Source organism: Lepidochelys kempii, chromosome 4 (genome assembly GCF_965140285.1).
Source record: "Lepidochelys kempii isolate rLepKem1 chromosome 4, rLepKem1.hap1, whole genome shotgun sequence".
Lineage (NCBI taxonomy): Eukaryota > Metazoa > Chordata > Testudines > Cheloniidae > Lepidochelys > Lepidochelys kempii.
In genome coordinates, this window is record NC_136383.1 from 129,043,736 (window position 1) to 129,067,847 (window position 24,112).

Genomic DNA, 24,112 nt, shown 5'->3' on the forward strand with positions numbered 1-24,112 from the left:
AGTGACACTTCAGCTGGCTTTGGAGTTTGATGGTGATTCTATCTCCTGAAGACAATCTCAGGGCTTCTGGAATTTGATGCTGTCATAAAGATAAAGGGAAGGGTAAACCCCTTTGAAATCCTTCCTGGCCAGGGGAAAGCTCCTCTCACCTGTAAAGGGTTAAGAAGCTAAAGGTAACCTCGCTGGCACCTGACCAAAATGACCAATGAGGAGACAAGATACTTTCAAAAGCTGGGAGGAGGGAGAGAAACAAAGGGTCTGTGTGTCTGTCTATATGCTGGTCTTTGTCGGGGATAGACCAGGAATGGAGTCTTAGAACTTTTAGTAAGTAATCTAGCTAGGTATGTGTTAGATTATGATTTCTTTAAATGGCTGAGAAAAGAATTGTGCTGAATAGAATAACTATTTCTGTCTGTGTATCTTTTTTGTAACTTAAGGTTTTGCCTAGAGGGGTTCTCTATGTTTTTGAAGCTAATTACCCTGTAAGATATCTACCATCCTGATTTTACAGGGGGGATTTCTTCATTTCTATTTACTTCTATTTTTATTAAAAGTCTTCTTGTAAGAAACTGAATGCTTTTTCATTGTTCTTAGATCCAAGGGTTTGGGTCTGTGGTCACCTATGCAAATTGGTGAGGCTTTTTATCCAACATTTTCCAGGAAAGGGCGGGGGGTGCAAGTGTTGGGAGGATTGTTCATTGTTCTTAAGATCCAAGGGTCTGGGTCTGTAGTCACCTAGGCAAATTGGTGAGGCTTTTTACCAAACCTTGTCCAGGAAGTGGGGTGCAAGGTTTTGGGAAGTATTTTGGGGGGAAGGACGCGTCCAAACAGCTCTTCCCCAGTAACCAGTATTAGTTTGGTGGTGGTAGCGGCCAGTCCAAGGACAACGGGTGGAATATTTTGTACCTTGGGGAAGTTTTGACCTAAGCTGGTAAAGATAAGCTTAGGAGGTTTTTCATGCAGGTCCCCACATCTGTACCCTAGAGTTCAGAGTGGGGGAGGAACCTTGACATGGTGGCATAGTGGTGGGATTAACCTGAAATCATTTTGTGATCCAGTTGAGATTTTTTGAACTAGAAATACAGATTTTAAAAAAAGAAATTTTTTTTTTTCCTTTGGAAAGGAAGTCCAGAAAGCAGCTGAAACTGAAAGCAGCTTGTTTTTTCTCTGCTTTCTGGCCAAGCAGAGACAAAAGGGGATTATCTTTGTGAATTGCAGGTTTTCTTTGCCTGGAGGCAGGGTACTTAACTCCTGCAGGGAAATTCACAGTCTTCCAACTCAGAGGTTTTTTTTCCTTCCTAAAAGTAAATAGGGGGTGTGTGTTCTACCCATTTGCTTTTTCTTTGGGCTGGGTAAGCAGGTTTCCAAGTAGTTGGAGGTTTTTTGCTTTAATTTGGGCCCAGAGCAGAGACAAGGGAATTGTCTTTTTCTGTAGGCTGACAATCACTATCAGAGAATAGGTATTCTATTCCAGCACAGCAAAATTTTACAGCCAAGTTTTGTTTATTTCTAAACCTCGGGTGTAAAGTTAGTTAAAAACAGAGAGGTTAGAATGACAAAATCCGCGGCTCGACTACAGCTCGAATTAGCCAAATTTCAGGCTGAGGAAAGACAAAGGGAACATGAAAGACAGATAGAACTCATGCGGCTGAAGAAGGAACAAGAAAGGGAGGCAGCGAGAGAAGCAGAACACCACCAAGCGGCTGCTCACAGGAGAGCTATGGAAGCAAGGGACAAAGAACTGGAGGAGAAGGAAAAAGAGAGGAAGTATGTGGAGGAGATGGAGAAGATAAAGGCTCAGCAGAATATCCCAACAAACCCTAGTAATCCTTCTCCAAGTACCACTTCCCATCCCAGAAAGTTCCCCACCTACAAGGCAGGCGATGATACTGAGGCCTTCTTAGAAAACTTCGAAAGGGCCTGCCTTGGGTACAACATCTCTACTGACCAATACATGGTAGAGCTGAGGCCGCAGCTCAGTGGACCCTTAGCTGAGGTGGCAGCTGAAATGCCTAAAGAACACATGAACAAGTATGAACTGTTTAAATCCAAGGCGAGAGTCAGAATGGGGATAACACCCGAGCAGTCTCGTCGGAGGTTCCGAGCCCTAAGGTGGAAACCAGACATGTCATTTACCCGACATGCCTACCACATTGTGAAACATTGGGATGCCTGGATATCAGGAGCAAGTGTTGAATCTCCAGAAAATTTGCCCTTCCTAATGCAAATGGAACAATTCTTAGAGGGTGTTCCTGCGGAAATAGAAAGATACATCCTACATGGGAAACCCAAAACTGTAATCGAGGCAGGAGAGATTGGAGCCAGATGGATGGAGGTGGCAGAGAAGAAGAAAACTGGTTGCAGTTGGAGCGGAGACCAGAAGGGACCACCCCAGACCACACCCTATTACCGGGGGCCGCCCAAGGCCCCACCTACCTCCCAAAGAACCCTCCAGACCCCTTATCGTCCCACCACCCCATTCTCCAGCAACCCACCTCGCCCCAGTGACCCGTCAGCTGGACGATGTTTTAAATGTAACGAGCTGGGGCATGTAAAGTCCAACTGCCCCAAGAACCCCTCTAGGCAAAACCTTAAGTTACAAAAAAGATACACAGTCAGAAATAGTTATTCTATTCAGCACAATTCTTTTCTCAGCCATTTAAAGAAATCATAATCTAACACATACCTAGCTAGATTACTTACTAAAAGTTCTAAGATTCCATTCCTGGTCTATCCCCGGTAAAGACCAGCATATAGACAGACACACAGACCCTTTGTTTCTCTCCCTCCTCCCAGCTTTTGAAAGTATCTTGTCTCCTCATTGGTCATTTTGGTCAGGTGCCAGCGAGGTTACCTTTAGCTTCTTAACCCTTTACAGGTGAGAGGAGCTTTCCCCTGGCCAGGAAGGATTTCAAAGGGGTTTACCCTTCCCTTTATATTTATGACAGATGCATGACAGTGTCTCTACTCGAGTCCAAATATGCAAACAAAGCCTAAATAAAGATGGATGATGCACTTCAGCCAATAAAATAAGCAGTACTGAGTTTCCGTTCACAATTTGTATCTGTATTTTTGAACTATCATTTTCTTAATCTAATGTAAATTCACAGGATTGGAATCAAATCTGCAAATAAATTTTTAAAGAATGTCACTGGTTTGATATTAGTGACAAATGATAGACTTGACATTTTGCCCTTTGAAGTTTGTGCCCTATTCATGTTGGCACTTGCCTTGGATTCAGAACTCTAACAAGCAGATGAACTGAAGCTTTGAGATCATCTTTATGCATCTGAGCTGTCCAGTGCTGATCAATTAACCAGGTAGATTGAAACTCATTTATAACTGCTCAGAGCAGAGCAACAGGGAAAGATTGCTCTGTTATCTGTTTGCAGAGCACTTTGTTCAAGGCTCTTTGTCACATGCTTAGCCTGTAGATGCACAGGGACAGATTCTATGACAACAAAATATAAGTAACACCCATTAAAATCAATGGGACTGATTCTGATCTCGTATGCTGGTTAAAGCCATGATAACTTCTTTGAAATCAGTGGAGCTAAACAAGTATAAGAAAGATCAGAATTGGGCCAGGTAAGCATTCCCAGTAGCCTGCCGAGGAGAATAGTGAATTTGTACTTCAGAATGTGTGCAGTGATTAACTCTCCCTGAGTGAGCTATCCGGAATTTCAGATGGTTCAGTTTATAGGTTAAATGCTGCCATCTGTGGGCCATTATGTGGAAGTTCACTTTCATTAATTCAGTGACTTGCTGTGCTATATAGTTTTCAGAGTAGCAGCCGTGTTAGTCTGTATTCACAAAAAGAAAAGGAGGACTTGTGGCACCTTAGAGACTAACCAATTTATTTGAGCATAAGCTTTCGTGAGCTGTGCATCCGATGAAGTGAGCTGTAGCTCACAAAAGCTCATGCTCAAATAAATTGGTTAGTCTCTAAGGTGCCACAAGTCCTCCTTTTCTTTTTGTGCTATATAGTGTTGGTTGAAAAACCAGAATTTCCATCCAGTGGGAAATTCTGACATTTCTTGATTTTTTGTTTGTTGGCAATAAGAACAAAAATTCAATCTGAAATTATTTTGCACAATGAAATGCTTGAAAACATCAAAACAATATAATTAAAAATAATGGATCATCAGCATTTGTCTCCTGTCTGAGTGGCACCTGGCAGATGCCTCATGTGTTCTTAGGGGCTATGAAAGTGTTGTGCAATGTTATTGATCTAGCTCTGTATGGGAAGCTGCTATTCTGTGGTTTCTGCTCAGGCAGGTAATGTGCAGCTTTGAATGCTTTGTGTATCATTTGATTTTGTAAACTCAGTGAGGAGGGGCTGGGAATACATTGTAATGCAGCCTTTAGCAGCAAGACACTGCGATAGCAGAGACTGATTGACCATGTAGTTAATCTCCCTATTGATGCTAGTCTCAGCTGCATCTGATGGAGGTTGCCCTGGAAATGATGAGAGAGAGAGATGGACTGTGCACCTGAATTGACACAGACCCCTCTGTTGCCTTTTGAGAGGTCAGCAGTTACATTGGTCCTGTGAGGTGATATATAGGAAGCAATTATCACAGTGAGCATCAGAACAGGGAGGGTCCTTCCCAATCTTTGGGGGACTCCCACACCTTGCTGGTAGGTGGATACTGAGATCATTTATTCCCAATGAACCTTAAAAAATAGGGACAAGCCCCCACCCCAAACTCTGCAGGTATGTAAAGAAACAAAAGCAATGAAAAAGAGAAACCCATCCCTGTCCGTCTGGCCTGGAGGTTCTGGGATGGGAGAGGAATAGGAGTCTGGGTGGAGAGGCAGAGAATAGGAAATGACTCCACTGTGCTGAGCTCCCCACAAAGCTGCATCTCTTCCCTGCTGGGGCCCTCGCCACGGCATCACCAAGCAGCCCCTTTACCTTGGAGACACTTTCCACTAGTGTTTAGTCATCACCCTTGTTGTACAGGCCCACTATCTGCTCTAGTGGGGAGAGAGCTGGGGGTATAACTCACTGCATGGCCTGTTGTGTGTGGGCTGGATAATGGGGAACTCAATTTCTGTCCTCTGGGCTGGACCCTGCAGACCTGCAGTGTTTTCGGTGGAGCTGGCAGCGGGGCAGAGGCATTCATTTTATTATTCTGTGGGCTGCTGTCCCCATACTATTGTTTCAGCTCATGCAGGCAACATGCTGCTGGGGACGCTTTATAATCCTTTACGTCTCCGTGAGAAGGTGCTGGGGTTGTATTGGAACATCCCGCCTTTAAGAGCAGCATACTCCCCTAGCACAGACTAAGTGTAAAGTAAGGAAAATCTCCCAGTTGATTGTTGTTCCCGCTGTATCTCACTGGGGGACACTGGAAATGAGAGGACTGGACAGTGGGCTGAGAAGTCTTGTGACTGGCAGACCATTTGTTCCCTTCTGAGAGGACAGCAGTTGCACTAATGTTGTCTCCTCACACAGGAAGCAGCTGTTACACTGAAGAACAGAAATGGCCCAGAGCAGGCTGGTTTTATACTGGTCTGTGTCATTGGACAAACTTGTCTCCAATAATAATTTTCAGTAGTATCAACTTCAACCTTGCTGATCGTAAAAGTGAAATTAATCCCAGACCCTCTGCAGAGGGACATTTGGAAACACCATGGAGAAGGGGCTTAGGGACTTCTCCTGATTTCAGTTCATACCGGGCCGTGGAGTTTCCAGTATCAGAACTAACTTTGTAGTTGGTAGTGGCCGTGTCTCCTGGGTACACAAAGGATCCTGGAATCTTGAGTCACCACAGCCTCGCCCCTGGAGTCCTCTGAAACAACGGAATATAAGTGACTACACAGCGTATGGATTGTCAGTTAAACTAAATAATCTTCAGTGTTTGTAAAATTTCCATGTGCCTCCTCTCATACTGATTATAACTCCTCGCTGGGCTGTAACGCTAATGTTAAGTTCCATGCCCTCTACGCCTTTTTCAACTGATCATAACTTTCTCAAACCCTTTTAAAAAAAAAAGCTGCAGTTTAAAATAAGACAAAATTTTCCAGAAATCAGTGTCACTCCCTGAATGTTTGGGGTTTGCTATAGAACATGTCTAGATTATTAATTTTTTTCAGTGGATCATTGTAGTCTTAATCCATTTCCCTTTGGTTTTACCCTTACATTGGATCCAGATCACGAACAGCCAGATGAACCGATCCTCTGAGATCATCTTGATATGTCTGATTGGCCTGGTTGCAGATCAGATAACTGGTAACACTGACATGGGATGAGACATTCATAACAGCTCCGGAGAACAGGGAAATGTCACTTGTATGTGAAATATACAGATTTGATTCAGAGATGAAAATTCACTTCTGATCAAAAACGTGCACAAAATGGGCAAAAACATGCACAAAAACATGCTGACCCTGGGCAGTTCCCTAACTCTGTGTTGAAATGCACCCTAATCAATGGCAACCTGAATAAATATCCTTGGTTCATCAATGTGGCTTGGGTGTCCCTTACTGTACTATATATCTGTGCCCAAACTCCATATAAATGGTGAGTTCCTATCTGTTATGGGTAAAGCCTGAGTAGCTCATCAGTGCCAACCCTTGCACGTCCTTACCTACACCTAGGAATCAGCACAAGTGCATCTACCTGAATTCCTGGCCATCAAGGGTCAATTAGAGCTGTTCCCAAGTGGACACTAGGACTTGCAGGAGTTTTCTCTGCATAAGGAAGTGGAACCTATGGTGACAGAATTTTCCCCCCTCCAGCATCACTTCATGCACTCAGCTCCCCTCTTGTATCTGCAGCCTGGAGTGAGGAGCCTGCAGGTCAAGACTTATCCCAGGACCCAGCCCAAGGGATTGACATGCAGGGGTCCCATTCACTGTGTGATTGTCTAAAGCAGGGGTGGCCAACCTGAGCCTGAGAAGGAGCCAGAATTTACCAATGTACGTTGCCAAAGAGCCACAGTAATATGTCAGCAGCCCCCCATCCACTCCCCAGCACCTCCCACCTGCTGGCAGCCCCCACCAATCAGCGCCTACTCCCCCCTGCCCACTGCAATGAGCTGTTTCAAGTGTGCAGAAGGCTATGGGGGCGGAGTGGGGAGGAACGAGGGCATGCAGGGCTCAGTGGAAGGGGCAGAGGCCTTGGGGGAAGGGGTGGAGTGGGGGCAGAGCAGGGGGTTGAGCAGTGAGCACCCCCCAGCACATTGGAAGTTAGCATCTATAGCTCCAGCCCTGGAATCAGTGCCTCGGTAAGGAGCCGCATATTACCCTCTGAAGAGCCGTATGTGGCTCCGGAGCCACAGGTTGACCACCCCTGATCTAAGGGAAGCACGTATTAACTGAGCAAAAGACACTAACCAGCAGGGAAGTGCTTATACTGGTCACTGTGAGAGGGTAGCTCCAGGGCTGGATTACGACACAGTCACTTTAGGTCCATGCCCAGGGACCCAGCTAATGTGTTTGTATTTTAAAATGGTAAGTGGATGACCCTGGTAACTATAGGCCAGTTAGACTTACTTTGATCCTGTGCAAAATCATGGAATGGTTGAAATAGGATTCATTCAATTAAAAATAAAGGATGGTAGGATATTTAGTACCTGTCAACATGGTTTTATAGAAAATAGGTCTTATTACAACAATTGGTTGTTTTTTGGTGAGTTAAGTTTGGTTGATAAAGGTAACTGTTGACATATTATCCTTAGACGTCTTGAAGGCATTGGACTTAGTTCCTTAGACAGTCTGATTAAACAAAAAAGCACTAAACAAAATCAGCGTAGCATGTACACGGATTAAAACCTGGTTAACCGATATATCTCTAAACGTACTTGTTAAAGGCAAATCATCATCCAATGGGGGTATTTCTAATAGAGTCCCCTGAGAATCTGTTCTTGGCTTATTGCTGTTCAACATCTCTATCAATGATCTGGAAGAAAATACAAATTATTGTTAAATTTGGCAGATGACAGATTGGTGAAGTGGTAAATAATGAGGATAGAACAGTTATATCTTGATAAACTGGATTCATGCTAATATGTTTTAGTATAGCCAAATGCAAGGCCCTACATCTAGGAACAAAGAATGTAGGTCATGTTTCCGAGATGGGGGATTGTATCCTGACAAGCAGTGACGCTGAAAAAAATGTAAGTGTCACAGTGGATAAGGAATGGGTATGAACTCCCACTGTGATGCTGTGGCTGAACTGATTAGCCTGATCATTGGATGAATAAACAGGAGAATATCAATTAGCTGCACAGAAGCTGGTGTTATCTCTGTAGTAGAAGTATCATTCATACAATAGTGTGTCCAGTTCTGGAGTGTATGCTTTTTGAAGGATATTGAAAAACTTGAAAGGGTTCAGAAAGCAACCACAACAATGACTGGAGATCTGGTAAACCTGCCTTTTCAGTGAAATAGTTAGGAAGTGTAATCTATTTAGTTTATCCAAGAAAAGGTATGAGATGACTTGCTTACAGTGTTGAAGTACCTACATGGAGAGAAGATTTCAGGTAGAAGACTTTTTAATTAACAAAGACATTAAAGATCCAAATGTTAGTAGCTGAAGCTGGTTAAATTCAAGCAATTTTTAAATAATGAAGATAATTAACCACTGGAATAACTTGTATAGGGATGTGATGGATACTCCATTACTTAGTCTTTAAATCAAGACAGAGAGTGAGATTTTCAAGAGTACTTTGAAAATTGTGCCCAGATGTCTTTATAAAGAGATGCTATAGCTCAAACAGAGGTTATTGGATTTATACTTGGTGAAAATCTATGGCTTGAAGGCCATAATGGCCCCTTCTGGTCTTAACATCTGTGAATCTATATCTCATTCAGTATTGTAAGCTCACTGAGAAAGTGCTAGGATTGTATCATAATGTCAGCCTTTAAGAGCCACACACCTCGGAGACTAAGTGTAAAGTAATAGACCCCCCTGTTAAATCATGCCTTGACTGTAAATTTAGGGAGAGAATTGGACATTGCAGTAAAAGTCTCAAAGCCTGATAGACACCAGCTGCCTTTTGAGATGGTAGTAGCTGTACTGATTCAGTCACTATACAGGAAACAGTGGTTACAGTGAGGAACAGACATAGCTCAGAGCAGGGAGGTTTTTGTACTGGTCTGTGTCACTGTGAGAGGTGAGCTCCAGCTTTGCTGACAATAATAATCTCCAGCATCATCCGCTTCCACCCGGCTGATTGTGAATGTGTAGTCAGTGCCAGACCCACTGCCACTGAAGCGGTCTGGGATCCCAGAGGGGCGGGTGGAAGCGCTGTAGATAAGGAGCTTAGGAGCTTGCCCTGATTTCTGTTGGTACCAGGCCATGTAGCCACTAACACTGGAACTGGCTTTGCAGTTGATGGTGACTCTGTCTCCTGGAGACACGGCCAGGGATTCTGGAGTCTGAGTCAGCACAATGTCCGCACTGGAATCTGCATGTGGAACATATAATTAAAATTAATAAAATATAACAGCAATCAAAAGCAGTAATATTCAGCAAACCAAAACTTTCACTCTCCGGTCTATAATATTCATGTAAACCCCTAAATTGCACTCAGGCTTCCATATGCTGTGAATGGAATTAAGCTATATTGTCATTTTGATAAAGAATTTTGTATCATTTTAAATGTCATTGTTTTAAGCCAGTCTCCCTCCTGTTGTTTTTACCATGAATCCACAGCAGGAGCCAGAGAAGCTGAGTCCGTGAGATCATCTTGCTGTTTCTAGAGTGACAGACACTGAGTTCAGAACCACAGGGTGTAACATTTATATCGGCTCCGATATGTGCAGGGGACTGTCAAGCAGTGTGGAAATATGCAAAACACTCCAGTCAAAATATGCAAAACAGCCCCTCCACGTAACCATACATCCCCTGGGCCAGAACCCACCAGCTGTTCAGAAAGGGGTTGGCAGGAGGAGTTGTCGGAGCATTTCACTCAGTGCTGGCTCCCTGGGAACCTTTCCCATTAAACACCAGGAGAGAGTTGATCTGTTTTGAGTGAGAGCTTGAAATGTTTTAAGCCGTGACATAAGGAGTACTTTAAAAAGTTGGGAAAACCTTTTAGGACAGATCCAGTGATGCTGGTGGCCAAATATGTAAATTACCCTCTTTTGTGCAAGTGACGCTGCTTATTACCTCAAGGGGATTCACACAGGACAGGTGTTCTCCTGCTGTGACCTTCCTTCCAGGCTCCTGCCTGGAGTGGGCAGCTTTAAAATGCATTGGGGGCTACATGAGGACTCTGCTGATGGAAACTGATGAGGGGCCTATTTTGACTATCCTGTCCTGCCCAGCACCAGCCACTCTTTGGGGTGCAGTGGTCCCCTTTGGATATCCAACCATAGGGGAGGTTACAGCCACTTTGTATTGCTGTGACCTGGTCTCCTGGTGGAATTGCTATTGCAGGGACTAATCCTGGGCATACCTGGAGCAATTCTAGCCCTTAAAATCCCCTTCAGAGTCCATTGCTGTCTGATAAACTCAACCTTTTTGCCACCTACCCAGGCTGTACCTTTGTCCTGTACAATCTTAGCACCTGAGTCCTCCCTACAGGGATCTGGATGCTGATAACGCAGTTGGGTGGAGCTCAGTGGAAGGAAATCCCAGCCAAGCCACCAGCACCTCCAAAGTTAGTAAAGTTTGGATAAATTCTCCAATCCCAACCTCTGCCCTTAGCCCTAAAAATGTCAAATGCCCTTGTGAACCTGGCATTTACTTATTTTCTCCCTCAAAGGCCCCATGTTGCTGTGACCTTCCCTCTCCAGAGGAAGGCTGGATGCAGCCAATAACTCCAGTTTGTTATTCTAAGTAGCCAGTAGAATGGATTGTGAGAAAGTAACATGAGTTGTTCCTTCATTCCAGAAGGTGAGCTTGATTCCTCTTCAACCCTGCTAGCCTCTGCCAGGTCTGCAGTTCAGGACCTCGGTTCAGATTTTCCACACTATAACATTGCCCATAAAACACTGAGAGGCGCGCTCTCTCTTAAATACTCAGACAGAACAACAAGAAAGAATTATTTTGGTGAATTGGGAGCAAAATCATTTATGCAGGACAAAAGCCCCCCAATTCAGCTGTTGCCAATATAAACCTCTATTGAAATAAACGTCTCTAGCAGCAAACTTGTTTGGCAGGACAATATACTGAACTGTATTTGTATTGTTAGGGCAGGTGTCACTAGTGGCATTGTTACATATAGTCTTTCAAGTTGTTTTTCTTCATGTGTGAGCAAATGTTCAGTTTGGGGAAGATATGCTGTACTGTTGTTTTGGTTAGGCAGAGTTCTGAGGAAAAGAAGCTGAAGGAACAGCAGGAGAATTTCCTCTATCTCAGTGTCTGATTAGAGTAAATTCTTGAGGCAGGTTTGCTCCCTCAGATATGGGCATTTGTCTTGGGATGAGATTCCTGAAAGAGGGGTTTGACTGCATGCTCTCTTTGATCATCTCTGTTCCATGCGAATAAAAGAAGTTATACTTAGTATCCTTAGACTCCACATCGCTGATTTTTTCCTCTGTTGAGAAAAATGCAAGGCCCAGTCATCTGCTAGTACTTGGCAGAGGGTCAACACTGACGTCAGCACTGGGGCCCTGGTGTTGGGAAAGAGACATAAGTACAGTAGTATAGAAGGTTAGCAGTGAGAGCAGAGGAGCCTGTGTAGTGCTGTAAGACTGATCAAAACATTGTCTGAAATCTAGTGTAGTAATTATCCTGTATAGGAAGCAGCTGTTACACTGACAAGAACCATGGGGAGGTTTTAGTATTGGACTGTAACGCTGTGAGAGTTGACAATAATAGGCTCTAATAACAAGGCTCTTGCCTTGTTGACAATAATAATCTCCAGCATCTTCAGCTTCAACCCTGCTGATTGTGAGGGTATAATCAGTGCCAGATCCACTGCTGCTGAACCGGGCTGGGACCCCGGATTGTAGGTAGGTAGCAGCATAGATAAGAAGCTTCGGAGCTTGTCCTGATTTCTGTTGGTACCAGGCTAGTAAGTGAGAGCTACCACTGGTGAGGCTTGAACTGGCTCTGCAGTTGATGGTGACTCTGTCTCCTGGAGACACGGCCAGGGATTCTGGAGTCTGAGTCAGCACAATCTGTGCATTGGAGTCTGAATTAACAAACAGAATATGTTAGTATATACATGGGTAGTATCTCTCCGCATAGTCTCTCTCACTAGTTTATAAATTTAGAGTCAATAAATATAATCAATAGCATAGTTAATCAAAATACATATTTTATTTTAAATGTATTTTCATGGGCCTCTTTCCCTACTTATGAATATTTATCTTCTGACAGTGACGCTAACATTAAGTTTGAGCTGGTTCTTTCATTCCAAGTTGTTTTCAATTGGTTGTATTTTTCTCAAACTTGTTTTTTCTTAGTTGAAGTTAGGAGACATTCGTTTCAGAAGTTACTGGCATTAACTGAGGCATATGCATGTATCACTATATAACATTTGTATAGCTATTAAGATTTGCTTTGGCTTATTGTAGCTTAACTGATCCAGCACCCACTTCATTTGATTCTTACCCTGAACCCAGAGCACTAACAGCCAGATGAGCTGAGCCTGAGAGATCATCTTCAAGCCTCTGACTGGGCCCGGGTTGATCAACAATCTGTCATGAGTGCCAAGGAACATTTATAACAGCACAGAGCTGCGGGACAGTGTCACTTGGGTGAGCAATGTGCAAACTTAGTTCAGAGATGAAAATTCCCAGCTGACATAAAAACATGCAGAAAAAGGGAAATAAAAGGGGCGGTGGATGAAATAGGTGCGTTCAACCCAACAGGCCCTGGGACGGCCTCCTCCATTTGTGTTTCCATGCCAGTTCTGACAATAGTGATGGTGCCTATCTGGATCAGGACTCTATTTTATTGGATACTTAGCAAACCCATATTAGGTTACAGTCATCTGTCACTTTGTGTTGAAATGGCATTTGTCAGAGTTGAATGGGAATTAATGTTCTCAGCTCATCAGTATTGCTTGGCAGCTTGTTTAAATTTAATTAGCACGGAATCTTTGTCACACTAGGAATCTTCTGCTAAAAGTGATACTGATGGTGTGATCTCCAGGTATTAGTGGATCTGAGCAGGGGACTAACCCTCTTTTTTCCCTACTGTACCCTTCTGTATTTATCAGTTATCACATTATAGTGATGCACAAGGTTGAGGGAATCTAAACCCAGAACCTCCTGACTATGCTGCCATTTAAATCCCGAAGATAGGTTTAATTTACAGGAATAGGCTAGGCTCCAATTAAATAGGTTGGTTTCAGAGTAGCAGCTGTGTTAGTCTGTATTCGCAAAAAGAAAAGGAGTACTTGTGGCACCTTAGAGACTAACCAGTTTATTTGAGCATAAGCTTTCGTGAGCTGTAGCTCACGAAAGCTTATGCTCAAATAAACTGGTTAGTCTCTAAGGTGCCACAAGTACTCCTTTTATTAAATAGATTATGAGCCTGGTAGCAGTGATACCCCCGGGCTATGTAATATTGTACAAATAGACTATGATTTTCAGTCCTGAAGATTTAAAGTTAGATTCATAAATCTGTGTTTCAGCACCTAAAATATTTGGTCTCATTTTCAAAAGTGTGGTGCTCCCAGTACCTCCCTCTGGAATGGTAGCTGAATGTGGCGCCCGGGTGTCAGTTATGTGGAAGTTCAGCTTCTTGTTTAACGTGGGTAGATATGCAAAGCAATCACTCAGTAAATGTCCATTCCCTGTGTCCTGGTGCAGCTCCAGGATCGTACACAGCCCCTGATCTCTGCAACTCCTGTTGTTGACTATGAGATTATAAAAGGTGTTGGAGACAGCCTGGCAGTAAGTGGCTCTGCTGCTGCTACCAGCCTTTGGGGGATTCCTTCTATGGTTGGGTAATGTTAAATTGCGCTAGGACTCAAAGAGAGAGAGAGAGAGAGAGAGAATCTGCAATCTCTGGCCATACAAAAGCCTTCCTTGGCAATGCCACCTATTGCTCGGGCTATGCTGCCCCTGTACCGCTGTCAGATTAGGGTTGGTTGTAGATCCTTTGTGCTCCTGCAACCTGGTGCTGTTTAAGAGTTTCCTCCACTGTGGTATGAACCCAGGGCATGCTGGCCCTACGTGTACTTCCTCATCAACACTACTGGCAACAAAGGTCAACTGGCTTACGGAAGTTCTATCTGTTGTTCAGTTTATCTAGGTTTTATCATTCTCATGGGACATCGCAGTCCCTGAATGAGTGCGATTGGGCAGAGCTCACTGCTAGGAAATACTGTATACAAGGCAAACCCACCAAATACTCATAGCCACACCAACAAATACCTTTCAGTCATGACTTTCTATAGTGGAAGAAGTGTGTTAAAAGAACTTTGTAATGCCCCCAAAGACTGTTACCAATTAATAGACTAGATCAGGGAAGTGAATATATTTCTGAGTTATCAATGTCTTTTATTTGAGCAATGGAATTTCTTCGCTACTGTTAGTGCAATTTTTTTTAAACAGACCCAGTGTATAAACTGAGTAAAAAGGAAAATCCTGTCCTTACAAAACAGTACAGTGATTGTCAAAAACACTGCAGTGACATTAATAAGCTGTCAAACTAGGCCCATTACGGTAATATTTTTAAATGAGTGGTGAAAGGAGTCAACCTGTGCAAGGAAGAAAGCCAAGGCCAAGATCCCTTTCTTATATGTAACCCACACAAGGCAGTCCACAGCTTTCCAGTGCATTTTACTTATCCTGTCAGAAAAGTGATTGGGTCCTTATACCTCTTTGATATCTGTGGGTCTCTCCTAGATGAGTCATCCTGAAATGTTGTTTATTATGGAGACACAATACCTCTCCATGATTCAGTTTGCAACCAGTTTCTGTTCTAAAGCCTTATATTAGTTCCTATGTATTTTTTGGCCTTGGAAAATTTATTTGCTTTGAAAATTGTCAGATTCCCTCCGAGGGCTAAGGGGAAAGTTTCTACAAAGTGTGAAGGAAAGTCATTAACTTGTTTGTGAGATGCAGGTAATTCAAAATAAGCCTGATTTGAAATGTTCCCTTTTGTCTACAGTTCTGGTCTCCCTCTAGCTTTAAAATATCTTGTTAATGCTCCTTTGAACAATTCTGGATAATTAAATTCCCTTGAACACTTGAGCACTGGCTGCATTTGAAGGAAACAGGTTGGAATTAAACAACATTATTGAATATTTTTGTTGTGTATTCTTATGGCCCAGTCCTACGCCCATGTGATTCAGTGGGTGAACTAATCCTGTTCCCACACGTCTCAATGGGAATTAGATATGCATTGATACAGTGAACTGAACAGAGCAGGGAGGTTTTTGCATGGTATATATCATTATGCAAATGATATCACAGCATTATTAACAATAGTAATCTCCATCTTCAGCTGATTGTGAAGGTGAAATCATCCTTTTATCTATTGCAACTGAAATGGGTAGAATACCACTGGCAAGAGAACAAGCATGATAAATAAGAAGTTTAAGACTTTGTCTGGATTTTTGCTGGTCCTGGGCTATAGCATGGCTAATGCCACTACGGGTCTTGCAGTCAGTGGTGACTGTGTTTTCCTGGATATGCTGATACTCTGGAGTCTGTATCATCACAATCAGCATTGTATCAGATTTTGTTTGTAATTTCGAAGTTAACACAGATGTGTGATCAATCACACACAAAGATGTGCCATAAAAGATTTCATGTGCATTATACCATGAGGTCTGGCAGTGGTGCTAAAGTTACACTTTAGAAGGGTCTGTCAGTTTAAAACCTTCTACACAATTGTTCAGAACATTATTTTCCCAGTTATTTCTCTGGCATGACACGTAAATATTCACACATTAATTTAGCTCTCAGAGGATTGTTTAGAGTTTGATGTGTGACGTTATCAGATTTTTGAACATGCTCACTCTGCCAACATGAAAGCTCAGGACTGACTGAGTGTGAAATTGCTTCCAACCCCCCAGGCACTGACCTTGCAGTCTGGAAGCATAACAGATAAGGAGCTTAGAAGATTGTCCAGGTTTCAGTTGGTACCAGCTTAAAATTTCATTTGTTCTACTGCAGCTGGTAAGGTTTGAACTGGCTTTGCAGATTATAGTGACTATGTCTCCTGAAGGCGCTGACAGGGATTCTGGAGTCTGAGTCATCGCAGTGTGCCAGCTGGAATCCTAATTTATGAATACAGTACAACTCAATATGAATGTGAGTGTCCCTCTAAACAATATTATGTTTTTGTAAATATTCCCATGTGCATCTTGACGTAATGATCATAGCTTGTCACCCAGCTGTGATGCTGATGTTCAGTTTGAGGAAGCTCTTTCAATCTGGAGGTGATCCAGCCTGGACAGAGATTCCCACTGACTTCTATGGGTTTTGGATCAGTCCCTTATTTCTTTAAAATGTTCTTTCTCTCTCTCTCTTTTTTTTTTTGTAATTTATAATAAGACAAATTTAATCAGAAATGAGTGTAACTCTATGGAATATTTAGTGCTTGATAAACTATTTCTAAAAAATATTTTTTCTTTAAGGGCCAATTATACTTTTAATTCTCCCAGTCCTGTCTTGGTTCAATTCTTATCCTACATCCAGAGCACTAAGAATCAGATGAACTGAGCCTGTGAGATCATTTCTGTGTGTATAAGCTCTCCAGTGCTGATCGCTAAAGAATGGAGAGTGAAACACAATGTTTATAATTGCTCAGAGCAGGCAGCAAAGAGCAGGTAATTATGAGTATGCCATGCATCTTGTCTTGCTCTGTGGCAGAGATTCAGCCCTCAGATCTATAAGGGACTGATCCTACCATGGCAAGATACAAGTAACTGCCATTAATGTCACTGGGTCTGATTCTGATTTCAGTTACACTGGTTTAACTCCATTTACCTTAGCAGAGTTAGTCCTGGCTTAAAGTGGTTTAAGTGACATCAAAATGGGGCCCAGTGAGAGTTCCTTGGATCCTGCAGAGGAGCATAGTGTCTACGGAACTGATTTATTTGCCTTATTTCAGAATATGTGTAATGATAGCAATGATGTAAAACATCTCATCCCCCTCTGAGTTACTGGCTCAGTTCTTTGAGACACAGGACTTAATTCTTGCTTGTATTACTGGTGTCCTGTGGAAGGGGAACAGGGCCATGAGGACTGATTTTATCTATATTTTTTCCAGACACGTTAGTGATTTTATCACAGTATTTTCTTTGTATTAGCTAATCTGGAATTTCAGAGGCTCACCTATATGTCTCTAATAGTGTAGAAGTTCAGTTTCATTAGTCAAATGGCTTATCGTTATAGTACATTGAATCTGATTGTACACATGGAAAAAGAATTAAGAATACAGTTGCGTTATTCTTCCACTCTTTAAGAACATGAGCACTCTGCAGATGGAAGCTCACATGGGGCCTGTCTTGGCTACCCTGGCCTGCCCCTCTCTGCCCAGCATTACTCACTTTGTACGGTTCCCGTTGGATGCTCCATCGTAGGCGAGGTTACGACCACTTTGTGTAGCTGTGATCTGATCTCTTGGTGGGTTTAGTGTTGCAGGGTATAATCCTGTGCAGGCCCAGAGAAATCCCAGCCTTTAGCATCCCCGCCAGAGTCGAGTGCTGTCTCATAAGCTCTGCTTTTGGTTCCCTTTACTTAAGCTGCAGCTTTTATCCTGTAAGATCTCAGCGCTTGAGTCCTCTCTACAGGGATCTGGATGCTGAGAGTGCTGTTGCTTTAAGCTCAGTGGAAGGAAACCCCAGCCGAGAAACCAGCACCTCCAATGCTCAGTATCAGTTTAGGTAAAAGCAAATAAATCCTCAACTCCCAACCTCTGCCCCAGCCCTGAAAAAATCAAATGCCCTCATCTAAAGGAGAAGTAAGATTTTGTGCTTCTTTTCCCATCTGAGCCCACTTGTGAACCTCACAACTGCCCAATTTCTCCTGCAGAGGCCCCATGTTGCTGTGATCTTCCCTCTGTCAGAGGAGGGCTGGATGCCACCAATAGCTCCTGTCCAGTGTCCAGCAGAGTGGGTCGCTGGAGAGTAACACGAGTTGTTCCTTCATTCCAGAAGGTGAGCTTGATGCCCCTTCGACCCTTCCGGGCTCTGCTAGTTTTGGAGTTTAGGAACTTGCTCCAGCCATTCCAAAAGGCAGAGCTGCCAATAAAGCACTGTTTTAATCCCGACGTGCTCAGAGTTGGTACAAGTAAGAATTATTTTGAAGAATTGGAGAGTAAAATTATTTATGCAAGAAAAAATGCACCCAAATCAGCTTCTGCTGTGGGGGAGAAAGGCTCTGTTGAACAAAGTATCTCTAGAAGCAAAGTTTTCTGTCAGGATACCATACTTTACTGTAGTGATGTCACCAGGTGGTGCTGTTACCTAGTCCTCCAGCAGCTGTTCAGTTTTGGGAAGACCTGCTGTGGTGGTGTTACTTTTGCTATTCAGGGTTCTGAGGAAAAAAAGCTTTGTGAGTAGCTGCAGAGTTTGCGCTCTGTCCTGGTCTCTGATTAGAGTAAATTCTTCAGGCAGATTTGCTCTCTGGGAATAAGGGTATTGGTTCTGGGATGAGAAGAAACAGGGGTTTGACTGCATGCTGTTTGTGATCACCTGTTTCAGGTCTGGTGTTTATACGTAAAGAAAACAATTTGTTCTTGGTATTCTTAGATTCTACCTCACTCATTTCTCCTGTACTGAGAAATTGACCTATAATTCCAGGATATCTGCTGCTGCTCAGGTCAACGCTGCTGTTAGCAGTGGGACACTGGTTTTGGGACAGAGACTACAGTATTATAGAAAGGACAGCAGTGGGTGCAGGGGACTCTGCCTAGTGTTGAAAGACTGATCAAAACACTGTCTGAAATCTAGCACAGCAGCTACACTATGTGTAGGGAGCAGCTGTTACATTGAAAGGGACAGAGTGGGGGAAGTTTTTGGATGGGTCTGTATCGCTGTGTGAAAGGGTAGCTGTGATGCTGCAGACAATAATAATCTCCAGCATCTTCAGCTTCAACCCTATTGATTGTGAGAGTGAAATCAGTCCCAGACCCACTGCCACTGAACCAGGCTGGGACCCCAGTTTGCAGGGAGCTTCCAGCATAGATAAGGAGCTTAGGAGCTTGTCCTGATTTCTGTTGGTGCCAGACTAAGTAGTGAGAGCTACCACTGGTGAGGCTTGAACTGGCTTTGCAGCGGATAGTGACTGTGTCACCAGGAGACACTGACAGGGATTCTGGAGTCTGAGTCATCACAATCTGCCCACTGGAGTCTGAATTAACAAACAGAATATAAATTAGTATGTACATGTACTGTCTCTTTCTCTTGTATATACATATAGCATAAATATAGATAATATATAGTTAATCAAAAGACAGACTATTTTGTCTTTATAGATATTCCCGTCTGTCTCTTTCTGTCTTCTGATAGTTGATCTTCTGAGAATGACACTAATGTTAAGTTTGAGGAGATCCTTTCATCCCAACGTGTTTTCAGTTGTATTTTGATCAAACCATTTTTGGTCTCTTTTGCAGTGAGAAGGAGACTGGCATTTCAGAAGTTACCGTCACGAGCTGAAGAATTTTTATATATCATTTTACAACTTTTCTTAAATTTTTGTGTGGCTTATTGCAGCTTCAGTGAACCAGCCCCAACTTCACTTGATCCTTACCCTGGATCCAGAGCATTAACAGCCAGATGAGCTGAGCCTGCGAGATCATCTTGCTATGTCTGACTGACCCTCTGCTGATCACTAAACTGTAATGAGTGACATGGAACATTTGTACTGGCTCAGAGCTGCAGGGCAGTGTCACTTGGATGAGAAATATGCAAATTTAGTTCAGAGATGAAAATTTCCACCTGACCTAAAACATGCAGAAAAAGGGAAGTAAAAAGGGGCTGTGGATGAAATAGGCAAGTAGAACCTGATAGGCGCTGGGGCAGCACCCTCAATTTGGCAATTCTGATGATAGAGATGGTGGGGCCTGTGGTCCCCCTGTCTGGATCAGGACACTATTTTGTTGGGTGCTGAAAATACCCATATTAATAAAGTCCCTGTCCCTCACTTTATGTTGAAGTGGCATTTGTCAGGGTGGAATGGAAATAAATGTTTTCAGCTCATCAGTGTTGCGGGGCTGCTTCTTTAAATTTAATGAGCTCAGAATTGTCATTATAGTAGGAATTTCCCCATAAATATGAATTCAGTGGTGCTGATTTCCCTGCATCAGGGCTAACGCCTCTCTTCCCTACTGCTCTCTTCTGGATTTATGATTCATCACCTCAGAGACCCTATAGGGATGCACAGGGTTGTGGGACCCTTAGTCTCCTATTTCTGCCATTTAAATCCCAAAGGTAAATGTAATATGGAAGAATAGGCTAGCATCCCATTAAATAGTTTGTGAGCCCTGTGTCGGTGCTCCCGTGTTCTGTATGACATTGCGTAAATAGATCATGGTTTGCATTCCTGGAGATCTAAAGTTAGACTCATAAATCCATATTTCAGCAACTAAAATATATGGCCACATTTTCAAAAGTGTAGTGCTCCCAGCATCTCCCACTGGCAGTTGAATGTGGCTGTATGGTGTCAGTGATGTGGAAGTTTAGATTCTTGTTTAAAGAGGCTGCTCAGTAAACGTCCATTCCCTGGTACAGCTCCAGGGTCATATACAACCCCTGATCTCTGCAGCTCCCACTGATGACCATGAGACTATAGAAGCAAGTGATTCTGCTGCTGCTACCAACCTGTGGGATTCTTTCAATGGCTGGGAAATTTTAAATTGTGCTAGGACTGCGTGTGTGTGTGTGTGAGAGAGAGAGAAAATCAGCACAGTCTCTGAGCACCCTGCACACAAACCCTCCCTGGCAATGCCACCTATGGTTTGGGCTGTGCTGCCCCTGTATGGCTGTCCAGATTATGGGCTGTTGTAGATGCTTTGTGCTGCCGCAGTTCGAGTGGTCCTGTACTGTTTTATAATCCAGCATAGACCCAGGGTCTGGTTATCCCTCAGGTAGGATTCCTGCCTCAGTTTCCCTAGTGTCAATTACACTATAGTCCCTTGGTGGATCCGGGCCCCACTGATTTCCAAGAGTTTTGGATCAGGCCCTTATTTCTTTAAACGTTCGTTCTCTCTTCTTGCTATTTTCGGTGAGACTGAGTTAACTGGAAATTGTGTGCAACTCTGAGAAATAATCAGGATTTGATAGCCTGGAGATCTGAACCTCCATTTTTCTTTAAGGGCTAATTATACTTTTGATTCACCTTGTTCCTTCTTGGTTTAATTTTCACCTTGGATCCATGACACTAACAGCCAGATGAACTGAGCGTGGGAGATCATTTTGATGCATCTGAGCTGTGAGAACATTTATAACAGCTGAGAGCAAGAGGGAAAGATCAGGCAGTTCTGAGTACACAAAGCATCTCGTCTCACCCTTGATGATGCTCAGCCGTTCGAAATATAGGGACCGATTCTACCATAGCAAGATATAAGTAACTGCCCTTAAAATCAGTGGGCCTGATTCTGATCTTGATTACACAGGTGTAACTCCATTTACCCTGGTTTACAGTGGTTTAAGTGAGATCAGAATGTGGGCCAGTGAGAGTTCTTTGGATTCTGTAGAGGAGAACGGTATCCACAGAACTGATTTATTTGCCTTATTTTAGAATGGGTATAATGATTATAACCATGTAAAACATGTTGTCTCACTCCCTGAATCATTGGCTCCACGGTTGGACACAGAGGGCCTAATTCTTGCCTCTATTACTGGTGCCATGTGGAAGGGGCATAGTGTTCTGAGAAGTGATTATCTGCATTTTTTTCACACATCTGGAATTTCAGATGCTCCTATATATGAAGTTACGCCATCTGATGGCCATTATGTAGAAGCAAAAAGAAAAGGAGTACTTCTGGCACCTTAGAGACTAACCAATTTATTTGAGCATGAGCTTTCGTGAGCTACAGCTCACTTCATCGGACAGCATCCGATGAAGTGAGCTGCAGCTCACGAAAGCTCATGCTCAAATAAATTGGTTAGTCTCTAAGGTGCCAGAAGTACTCCTTTTCTTTTTGCGAATACAGACTAACACGGCTGTTACTCTGAAACCTGTCATTGTGTAGAAGTTCAGCTTTTTTAGTCAAATAGATTATAGGACATTGAATCTGATTGTACACGTTAAAGAGAATCAAGAATACATTTACATTACTTGAGACACCTGTTAGCTATCTAACGCTTGTTCGGTGAACAGCCTTTTGGCCGGTCTTTTTAGCAAGTTCATGTAAACACTTGCACAGTATCCTCTGTGTTTAAATTTCTTTTTAAAGCTGAATTGTGTATTCTCCCTGAAATCTACAAAAGAAGTCAGAAGTCTGAAAAATGGTAGGTGAGGTCAGAGGTTGGGGCAGATCTTGTAGGAAAAATCTGAATTCATTAGATCCAGAAATTGTTGAGATAACAGAACCTTTCAAATGAGTTGGTTTCAAAGTTGCACAAATCCTTCAATGCTTGTTTTGAGCACAGTTGGGGAAAGGAAGCCCCAGGAAAGAAGAAAATATTGTGCAAAAACCCCCAATCCAAATACCCAGAAACCCCAATCCCTTCCCATAGCTACATTCTATCTATCTTTATCTGTCTATAATTTCTCTAGAAAAGAAGAAATATGTCCAAGAATAACTTTATATTATCTATACATTGTTAATCTGCTGAAGGACCAAAAGATGAATACAGAGTATTTGCATAGTACTAGCTGGGGACTAATTAGGGGAAGGAAAGAAACATGCCTATATAAAACAGTGTTACAATCTCCTGTCATAATAGACCTGTGGATTACTGTGACGCTGATACAGGCTGTGAGGCCCAACTCAGACACAGGCTCCATTGAAATCAATCGGAGTGACATCTAGGGAAGGATTGGACCTGCAGTGTATGGGCCTGTTATTTAGGGTGCTGAAGGGTTTGTTTTATACGATTGCTGACAGTCAGTGCTTGGGGAGGGCTTGGCCCTTCAGCAGGAAGTATTTCTGTGGAGCAGCCACATGGCGTTTTTAGCAGGTTCCCGCTGGAGTGTGTGTGACCCTTTAGAATGGGGATCAGATCCATGACCCGTGTCTCTGAGCTGCCCCTATGGGTCTCTCCTCAGTACTTCACTTAAAAATGTTAAGTGATGTCTTTTGCCCACAAACTGTCCTGAACCCTTCTCAGGTACAAATGCACTTCCCCTTTCCAAGGCCCTGCATTTCTACAATGTTCCCTGTACCAGTGAATCATTAGATCCTCCCAGATTCCTTCTCCTGTCATACTATGTTTTTATCACAGTGGGTCACGAGAGGGTACAGTGAGTTATTCCCTTCAAGCACCTGTAAACTTTACAGCTGAGGTAATCAGTTCTGCTCTCCCCCCTGGCAGAACTGTCAGTAAAGTCTTGGGCTGACCTGAAATGCTCACGCTGTCTTCTAAAGGAACAATTAGGTAGGGTGACCATCCATCCCATTTTTAAAGGTACAGGACTTTTTCGTACATAGGCGCCTCTTACCCCCCACCCCCGTCCCGTTTTTTCACAGTTTATCTGGTCACCCTACAATTAGGAAGGGTGCAAAGTAATTTCAAGGCAAACTTCACCATGGCTGAGAAGATGTCACAAACTCTTCTGTTTGGAAGGAAATTTCTCTTGCTGCAAACTGCAAAATGTATATTTTATTTAATGCTAGTGAGTGCAGGGCTATTTGTCTCTGGGGCTGAAAGTTTGTCCCCAGATAACGTTTGGCATTTGCACTGAGAAGGTGGCTGTTTGAAGGAAGCATCTGTTACACTGAATAAAACAGCACAGGGAGGCTTTTGTGTTGGTCTGTATCACTGTGGAAGTGAAGCCATAGCCTTGCTGACAATAATAATCTCCTGCATCTTCCGCTTGTAAGCTGTTGATTGTGAGAGTGAAATCAGTCCCAGACCCACTGTCACTGAACCGGTCTGGGATCCCAGGGGCGCGGGTGGAAGCATAATAGATAAGGAGCTTGTCTGGTTTTCTGTTGATACCAGGCTAAGAAGGTAGAATCATAGAATATCAGGGTTGGAAGGGACCTCAGGAGGTCATCTAGTCTAACCCCCTGCTTGAAGCAGGACCAATCCCCAATTTTTGCCCCAGATCCCTAAATGGCCCCCTCAAGGATTGA

At 43.2% G+C, this 24,112-nt stretch overlaps 1 gene segment (V, D, J or C); it reads right to left on the reverse strand.

Moving 5' to 3' along the window:
* LOC140910042 (Ig kappa chain V-III region MOPC 321-like) overlaps positions 1-12,566 on the reverse strand; it is a 49,096-nt gene extending 36,530 nt beyond the window's left edge. The window contains 2 exon segments of the V gene segment in view: positions 9,118-9,419; positions 12,518-12,566. Coding sequence covers positions 9,118-9,419; positions 12,518-12,566 — 351 coding nt within the window.
* Positions 12,567-24,112: the final 11,546 nt, after the last annotated feature.